Below are 10,007 nucleotides of genomic sequence, written 5' to 3'. Positions count from 1 at the left end.
TTTTTCGTAACTGATACATGTAGAGAGAGTTAGATTTGACATAGTGGTCTTTCAAGTCAATTGAAATCTCAAATGTTGAAGTTAAGTGCACAATGCTACTACGGATGTCTGGATTAACAGAGATGAGGATCAAACTCGAAACCATTCTGTCACAATGACTCCTGGCATATAACTACACAAAGTTCATTAGTTTAATTAGGGAAAAAGCCATTAATTAATCCCTGTTTGTTCTTGATGACGAGGGCATTCTCCATGTTGGTCCCAAGTTGCATAGTCATTTCCAGTGAGAGCTAGAGATTGGACAATCAAGTCGCGGCTTCAGAAGGATTCACGTAGTATTCATCGATACTGGTGAATAATGCGAGATGTGTTAGAGGCGTTTAGAGGTGTTTAGAGGACTCTGTGTAGTCGTGTTAGGGACATCGTCAGGCATACCAATTGGAAAGTCAGTGGCAATTAAGCAACTATTGGAGAAGAAGAAAAATAAAATATGAATTTATTTATAAGGATCAACTGATATGTTGCAAGTAGTTATTTGTTTTTCTAATAAAAAAGCCCTACAGTTGTTTAGAGACAAAGGGAAGGGTTTGTCTTGATAAAACTCTAGGGTACTTGGTGGAGAGAAAAATTCAGGAATAAGTTGATAATAAAAACTTTTTGAAGAAAAACCAAAGAAGGTTAGCAAGAACAGTCACTATAGGTGGTAATGGTTTGGGAGAAACTAAGAACTACGATTTCGACTGCAGGGAAGTTAGGAGAACTTAGAGCATCCCCAATGGCACTAGAGATCATCAAAATTTGTTGATCTCCAGTGCATACCCCACCTAACGGCACGGGAGATTAGTAAATATCTCCTGTGCCGTGAACAGTGTCCGACCACACTCTCACCAAAATGGTGGGATGGTGGGTCAGGGGGTATTTTACTACTTTTTTTTTATCTTTCTTTTATTGTTTTATTTAGTTTTACCCCTTTTTTGTTTTCTACATTTTAACCTTCTTAATGTTTATTTTTGTGTGTTTGGTCCAGTAAAAATTTTAATTGCTTAACAAATTATAATAAAACTGAAAATTAACAAATATTCAAAAAAAAAAAAAACTACCTTACATATTTTTATTTATACCCTTAATAACACATAATCGAAGTATTATGATTATCATCTCCACCGTTATCGATTTTGTATACTCCGGGTTTTCAGAGACATTACAATACTAATAGTCCTAAGTGAACAACTTATTGAAAAATCAATAATGTTCATCATTGCCTTTTTTCCTCATAGATGATCAATAAGAACGTCTCATAGTTCAAAATGAGCTTTTTATCTTTAATTTGCTTGTGCCTAGCTAAGAATCGTTTGAAACGTTCGACTTCATTTTCAACAATTTCTATCGTTGGAATCTTAGAGAAAATGTTGGGTATGGTACAATTGACATATTCATCTTCTACAATCATGTTATGCATTATAATGTAAGCAAACATTATATCATGGAGGACATTATTATCCCAAAATCGCGATGGATCCTTAATAATGCTGAATCGAGATTGAAGAACTCCAAATGCACGTTCAAGATCTTTGCGACATACTTCTTGCATCATTGCAAAATGTTGTTTCTTCAAACCTAGAGGCTGAGAGATAGTTTGAACAAGAGTCGACCATTTCGGATATATACCATCAACAAGATAATATCCTATATTATATTCTTTTCTCACGATATTATACTTTACTGGGAGAGTTTTACCTTCTGCTAAATCTGCAAATAAATTAGAAGACTGTAGTACATTAATGTCATTATTAGCACCTGGTATTCCAAAGTATGCTTGTCATATCCAGAGGTAGTAAGAGGCAACTGCCTCTAAAATTATAGTTGGATGTCCACTACGTCCAGTGTATTGTGCTGCCCAAGCCACAGGACAATTTTTCCAAACCCAATACGTGCAATTAAGACTCCCCAAAATGCTAAATCATTAGCGTTAGGACTTCTCAGGTATTCAGTACCAAAAATTTCAATTATTCCACGATAAAATCTTTTTAAATATTTTGTAGTCGTTGATTCACCAACTCTTACATAATCATATGTTGCATCTGCTTCTATTCCATATGCTAACATCGACATAGCAACAGTCATTTTTTGCAAAGGAGATAATCCAATTTTCTTTGCTGCATCACATGATTCAACAAATTCCTTGTCATACGCTTCTACTGCACTGGAAATTTGTAGGAAGAGATTCTTTCCCATTCTAAAACGTCACAGAACTTAACGTCAGCGAATGATGTAGTTTCTGAGAAAAAGTCGTTCCAGATTTGCTTGTGCCCTTTTTCTCTTTCAGGATTAATCGTTATATGTCCACGAATTGAACCCTTACAATGTGGGTCATCATCTTCATCTGATAAATGATGTATTATCCCGTCGTCATTGATGAGCATAAATGCGGCCATATTTTGTCGGTCTTCCAATTCTTCAAGATCGGAATCCGAGCTATGGTAACTTGATGAGCCTAGGGTAAGAATACATTGTTATACTGCAAATAAGGTGTTAAAGAAGTATGTGATTTACTCTACAAGTTCAAATAGATTTTAAAGACATAAAATTACAATCTTCAAGAAAAACGTCTCCCAATGTCTTACAATCTGACAGATTCCTTTCCCACTTACACACTTTATCTCAACTCAACACATAAAATTATAGTCTTCAAGAAAAACATCCCCCAATGTCTTACAATCTGACAGATTCCTTAGCCACTTACACACTTTATCTCAATTCAACACATAAAATACAGTCTTTAAGAAAAACGTCCCTCGATATCTTACTATCTGACAGATTCCTTACCCACTTACACACTTTATCTCAATTCAACACATAAAATTACAGTCTTCAAGAAAAATGTCCCCCGATGTCTTACAATCTGACAGATTCCGTACACACTTACTTTATCTTAATTCAACACATAAAATTACAGTTTTCATACGGTCTATAAATACATGCATTTTTACGACTCTTTATAATGCACTACAAAACATTCTGCTTCAAACTCTTCAATACTTTTATCTTTGCATCTCAATACTAACAAAGATATGGCAAAAAACAACAATGCATCTCAATACTAAGAAATATATGGCAAAAAACAACAATGCATCTCGCAAACAAGCTTTCTCAACTACCGATGATATAGTCTTATATATGACGTTTCTAGGGACATCTCAAGATCCAATTGTGGGTACTAATCAAACCAAAGATCAATTATGTTTTCGTATTGAGAACTGAAATCAGAGTAGTACCAATGAGATAGACACTGTAAGTATATATTATATATATTACAAAAAAAAAATATATATACTTAATACATTTAAATTGACTTATTTTCAACCTTGTAGCTCCAAAATTCGAGGATCTTGTACCTTCAAGAAGACGGAAAAAAAGTTTTCACGTTTGATCATGTATGGTTGATGCACCCGAAAAGGTTGCACACCCAAGCGGAGGTATCAAGTAGTAACCGGTAAAACCGGAGTCGATCCAAGGATAAGGGTAGTTTGGATAACGAAGGGTCTTATCCCCCGATCTATGTATCAAATGCTAACTTAGACTATATAGGAAAAGAAACAAGATAACATGGGGGTTTTGATGATTGATTTAGAAACAAAATAATACAGCAAATAAACTAACTAATAATCAAAAGTAAACGGGCGAGAGAGATTCGAGAGAAGAGTCGGAGGAACAAGAGTCGGGAGACGGTAAGAGTTGGTTCGGGCAAAGATCGATTGAGACGAATACTTCGATCCACAAGATCGAAAGTGACAAGTACTATGTATCTATTCACATGAAAATGTAAATATCTTCACCCACATTGACAATCCCAAGCGTCATGTGTCTAACTAAGCATAACCGATCAAACGTCACTAAGCATCGGCTATCAAACTTACACACATTATCTAATGAATTGAAAATGAACAAGAATGACACTAATAAGTATAATACGTGAAACTAAGTATAACCGATCAAAGGTTAATAAGCATCGAATATCAAACTAAGTACGCATTATCAAAGTTTGTGTCAATAGACGATCAAGATCAAGGTTTCTAGTTTATAAAACTAGACGAAGACAATTAAACTCACATGTAAACAAATAATAAGTCAATCATCACATTCAAATCATGTTTCAAGAGTATCCGAATACGAGAGTTAATGTATCGAAGTCCGGGAATCCATAATGATAAATCTACAACTATGTATTGTCCGATGTAATGTGTCAAATACAATCAATGTTCGACTCCTAAAGTGATGTCTATAAGTACTACGTATATCCGGAGATCATACTTAGTCAAATAAACGTCCTAAATCGGTTAATCCCGAGTCGTCAAAAGTGTCGTTTAGTCGCCTAACTGTGTGAAGTGCATGACAAGACACATGAAATTATGACTTAGACTACTATCGATATCGAATACTTCGTTTCATCTATTAACTATGCGAAGTGCTTGACAAGACACATGAAAATACGATCGAAACGATAATCGAATCAAATGAACATCAACTCATAATCAAAACATCAAATCATATTAAACATAATCACGAATTTATCACATTTCATCTCATATAATCGACACACTTGATTTAGCTAACATGGTTAGTGAGTGATAAATGAAAAGAAGATGATGAGAAATCCCCCTTTTTCGATGTAGTTCGAGGCTAGGTTCGTCGAGAAAAATGAGTCTCTAAGTGTAGTCGATCTCCCCGTAGCAATTTCCTGGATTTCCCTTTAATAGTGAACTTTGGGTGTCCCCGAGTAAAAATCAGATTTCCCTATAGCACCCATCATCATCTTCTCCATCTCAAGAACATCCACCATTAAAGCTTCACCAAGTTTTCTCTCTCTAAAGATTTTTCACCCAAAATCAAATCAAACTACATGGGAAGATAGATCAAGACATGGGGAGTAAAAGCCTTATGGTTTTGAGTCAAGAAAGTTGCCGGAAAACACGAAAAATCCGGTCAAAGAAAGGTAAAATCCGGCCAAACCCTAGGTGCTATCAAATCCGGCCAAAAGATGCTATTCCGATCGTCCCATGCACGAGTAGTCGCGTCCGATCAAGCACAGCTGCGTCCCGTGAAAGCTGCTGCGGTTTTGGTGCTGTTTCGTTTGGTGCGTGCTGCTGCCCGTGCTGCACCGGAGCTGCTTGAGCCGGTCGCTGCTGTGGAGCGTGCACGCACTGTCCCGTGCTGCCGTACTGCTGCATCCGAGAGAGAGGCGCTGCAGCTGCAACCGCGTTTCAGCTGGTGCGTGCTGTTGCTACCGCCGGTTGCTGTCCGACCGTGTTCTTGTGGTGCCGGCCACCATGGCCGGCACCCTCGTTCTCTCTCTTTCCTCTAACTCTTGCTCAAACTCTCTTGATGAAGATGAAACCCTAGCTTTCCCACCAAGAACCCTAGTTTTCTCTCTCTTCCTCCTTCTCTAATATCTTGTATGATTGATGATATATGAAGAAGATGAATAGTGGCCTCCCTTGATTCAAACCCTCTAAGTCTTTAGACAACTTTGACTTGGGCCCAAAAGTGGGTGCTCATAAAATCTCTACACCTTCCTTCTTCTTTGGGTATTTTTAAACTTGGGCTTAGGTGTTGGGCTTTGAATTAAAGACCAAGAGAGTGCCTCCATCCTTGTCTCTACATCTTCAAATTCTCACAAAGGACTAGAATACCCTTGGACTTCTTTCTTTCATATCTTCCCCGTCCGAACTCCGAATTGAATACCGTTTTCACCGTCGGACTCGTCATTGACTATACTTGTCATTTAATTTGCTTGAAGTCTTTTTCTCTCATTTTCGGCACATGAAATGATAGTGATAATTCGCTCCTTTTATTCTGAATCACACGCTTAACTCCAAAATAAGTACCTAACATGAAAAACACATAAAATATTATTGATAACACTCGAGAATGCCTAATTAGTCTAAGTTAGGCTCTCCAAATGTGACATTTTCGTGTCACATCAACATCCCTAAACTTAAACATTGCTAGTCCTCGAGCAAATAAAATAAAATAAAAGCCTAACTCACTTTCGGAGGCATCCCGGTTGCATTTAGCATATGCAACAAGCCGTTAAACCCCTAGGTTACCCCTAAAGGACGAGTGTCGTCTCGTGAGGGTTTCCATAGCTGACACCCACAAACATCGTGGTTTCAAATACACAAGGGTCCAAAATTCAAATCATAGATAAACATGGTTCATATAGTAAAGGGTTTAAGCATGTTAAATCATAATGAATCAAGTAAATAAGCTCTGGTAAAAGCTAAAGGATCCTTCACTAATGATCTTACCCTAAAGTGCTAGTGTCATACCATAATGAGCAACATCTATGTTTCGAAGTCACAAAACCTTGATTCCTAAGTTAGTACATTTCGCCTCGACTTCGGCCTCACGGACATACACTCCAAATATGAAATCACTCAAGAATGGTTCGCTCGTATGTGTGAGTGTGATCACTAACATGGACTCAACACATAAAAAGGGGTGAGGACAACATTTTGGAACGAATGATCTTTGAAAAGGAAGTAGCCACTAAATAGAGAGGGGAAGCTCACTCGCCCTTCTCACCCATTCTATCCTCTAAGAATGTCTTCTAAAGGTTAACGGATACTAGAAATGGATGATGATGGTAGATTCCCGAGAATGTCGAACTCTTCATGATAGAACCTCTTAAGCATTTCCACATTCGTTTCTTTCTCGAATACTTATTCATGAACATTAACACAAACACATATATACAATCACATTACACACACAAAAAGAGCTAACACATGCTCAAACATACTCATGAGCCACTTTATTTCTTCTTTCTTTTTTTTCTTTTTCTTTCTCTCTTTTTTTCCTTTTTTTTTTCACTTTTTCACTTTTTTTTTCTTTTTTTTTTCATAACACAAAATCACATAAAACAAACATAACTCATACAATACTATCTTCTTGCAATCAACTTTTTCTATTTCATACTTGCTTTTGACATTCATCATTCTTTTCTTCTCATGTCTTCATTCTCGGAGTATAAGATGATTGATGGTGATGGAGTATCCGCCTTCCTCTAGTTGGCAATCTCATTGGGTTTCATGGACTACAAGGGCAAGGTTTATTCGCTATCCTAATGTCACTCCTAGTGGCTAAGGAAGTTGAGCACACGAGATCAAATGAGCTCTTTTATAAGTTACGAGGTTGAGTAGCTCTTCATTCTACTCGGAGTTAGCGCGGAAGAGTACACTCGAAAGGCAATTTAGGCTTTGAGCTCTCACATGGGTTAAGTCTCCACTAATGACTACTCTAGGTCTCTTAGATATGTTTCTTCTTCACTAAGATGTTACTCCCATAGTATAACACAAACATTCAAAGACTCGACTTTCATGCAAAGACCATTAGCAATCACAAAACTCATCAACTCGACACATATGCATCAACATTCTTAGAACTATCACTAAAATCACATGCAAATCTACTCCAAACTAACATCTTCCTCAAACTTCTTCACTAATTTTCCTCAAACTTCTTCACTAATTTTACTCAAATCTACTCATCAACATTCTTCACTAATTTGAACCCTTTTGTCTTTGAAACCCATGGTCATGCATTGGTTATGGTCATATCCCGCATCCCCAAACTTAAAACTAACATTTTCCTCAATGTTCTAAGCATACACTAACCAAAAGATAAAGATGCACATCAATTTAAAGAGAATAGTGGAAAGATATTACCATAACCGAAGGAGATAAAAGATGATACTACCAAGACTCATGTATAACGAGGTTCCAAGTTGATGCCTAGCTCACGTCATCCCCAAACTTGGAACAAACCACGCCTTAGAAGTAAAACATATAAGAAATGCTCCTATAATATCCAAAACATAATGAGAATGAAGCACATAAAAGACATGACCATATAAAGTCTACCACTAACGCGGGTATACACGATTGCATTGAGCTATGCAATTAGCCTTTGATTCTCTTGTTTTCACACAAGAGCACGAGTTATGTCTCGCGGAGGGTTTCCAGAGATGTTACCCACAAACATCAAGGCCCATCTTAATCGGCTAACGATTATAAAGTAACAAACGGAAGATTTAGGGATCAACCCAAAGAAAATTATATACACATGGTAATCGTCTCACAAATATATACAAGCTATAACGTGCAAGTGAGACGAAAAGCGAAAAGAAGCCATCCCCAAACTTAGTGGATGCACGGTCCACTAAGTAAGCATGAATGCTAGGGGGACGACTAAGAAGTCGTCAAAAGAGTCGACATACAAGTGAAGTGAGAGGAGGTCAGTCGAAGGCAAGAAGTCAAACTCAAGCTTAGTGGATAAAACATCCACTAAGTCCCTAGACATGCTAGAGAAGATGTCCGAAGTGTCCCAAAAGGGGTCAACAACCGAGTATGAGATCATGCGGAAGGTTGAACTAGACTCCAAAGGTAAGGCAATAGGCTCGGGGACCAGGTCAAGGTCCATAATTTCCTTAGGTAAATAATCCGACAAGCTATCCGCTATCTCTTCAACTACTATGTTATCGACATCCTTAAAGGCATCGGGAGCCTCAAAATCAGTCATAACACCTTCCATTCTACATAACCCATCCAAATAGTCACAAGTGGTAAAAGTTTGAAAGTTCAACATCGTGTGATCCTCAAACTTGCTCTTAGAGCTACCATTCTGAACATTAAAATCTAATGTAGTCTGATCATGGTGAGATGACAATGGTCGAGGGAGTGAGCAACAAGAGTCATCGGTCTGTTCAATCTCAAATGGTCTATCAAGAGCTTCATCGACATTTAACTTAAGACTAGAGTTAGGTGTATTACCCTCACCATCATTCATAGTCTCCTCTTGAGTTTGGGGTGCGCAAACCCCTTCCTCGTCGACGATAGGCTCTGACTCAAGTCTATCAACAATTTTGAGAATCCGTTTCGTGATCTCCGTTATATCTCGATTAAATCTAGTTTGGTACTCTAAAATTGCTTGGAGAGTATTTTCAGACATCTCCTCGTAATAAGGCACATGAGTATAACTAGACGAAGACTCTCGCGGAACACGGATCACGGGACAATACTCGGTCAAATAGTCTAAGCTCGCATAAACCGGGCTAATGGTCTTCATGATCCTTTCTTCACTACCTTCATGTAGATACCTAGACTCGACTCTTTGAATGGAATCATCGAGTCGGGAATTGTCATCACTAAATGAACCGTTCATATATGTTTGTCGATAGTCACGAAGACTTCGACGTGGTCAATCAATATTAATAGAACTACGGTCCTCATCAAATGACAAATTCATACATGAAGGTGTGGTCATCCCAAATTCTTGTCGATAGTCTCGAAGACTCTTACGGGGTTGATTACCCTCATGCTCATAATCCCTAAAACCATATTCATGACGAGTCTGACCGACTCCATACATCCGTCAGTATTCACCCATGGTCATCCTAGGTCGGTCAGGGTCAACTCGCCTATTCCTATCACTAGTCGGACCATTCCTATATAAGTTTGAGTTGTCCTGATGACTTATAGATGGTCGACTAGTGTTGGAAAGAGTTCGCATAAGGTCATTCTCATCAAATGACCAACTTGCCATGATCTCACAATATTTAAGGATACTAACACACAATCGCAAAAAAATGGAAACAAACACTTATAGCACTAAACAATCACACACAAGTAAAAAGAATGAGATAGAATGCGATACTATCGAGTGCTCCTCTCGTTTCGTTCGCCTTTCTTCTTAACTTCTCGAATCCTTCCTTTTCCTTCGCTTTTATGTCTCTTTTGGCTCTTTTCTTATAATGGTACCTAAAAGATAATGAAAATAAGAAAGTACAAAATAAAATAAAGACGTCTAAGAAGCAAATAACACTAAACTAATGAACAAAACAACAAACAATATCATAACTACTAAACCTATCCCCGGCAGCGGCGCCAAAAACTTGATGCACCCGAAAAGGTTGCACACCCAAGCGGAGGTATCAAGTAGTAACCGGT

At 37.8% G+C, this 10,007-nt stretch overlaps 1 protein-coding gene across 1 annotated transcript; it reads right to left on the bottom strand.

The window, feature by feature from the left end:
* Positions 1 to 1,255: 1,255 nt before the first annotated feature.
* On the bottom strand, positions 1,256 to 2,235 carry LOC147548901 (uncharacterized). Its single transcript, XM_086668147.1, has 2 exons — positions 1,932 to 2,235; positions 1,256 to 1,797 (listed from the first exon to the last, which is right to left on the bottom strand). Exons 1-2 carry the CDS (start codon positions 2,233 to 2,235, stop codon positions 1,256 to 1,258), a joined length of 846 nt encoding a protein of 281 aa, XP_086524273.1.
* Positions 2,236 to 10,007: the final 7,772 nt, after the last annotated feature.

This window comes from Eschscholzia californica, unplaced genomic scaffold (assembly GCF_041429995.1).
Source record: "Eschscholzia californica isolate CP2 unplaced genomic scaffold, dmEscCali1.0.p SCAF_3, whole genome shotgun sequence".
NCBI lineage: Eukaryota > Viridiplantae > Streptophyta > Magnoliopsida > Ranunculales > Papaveraceae > Eschscholzia > Eschscholzia californica.
This window is presented reverse-complemented; position numbering and strand designations above follow the sequence as displayed.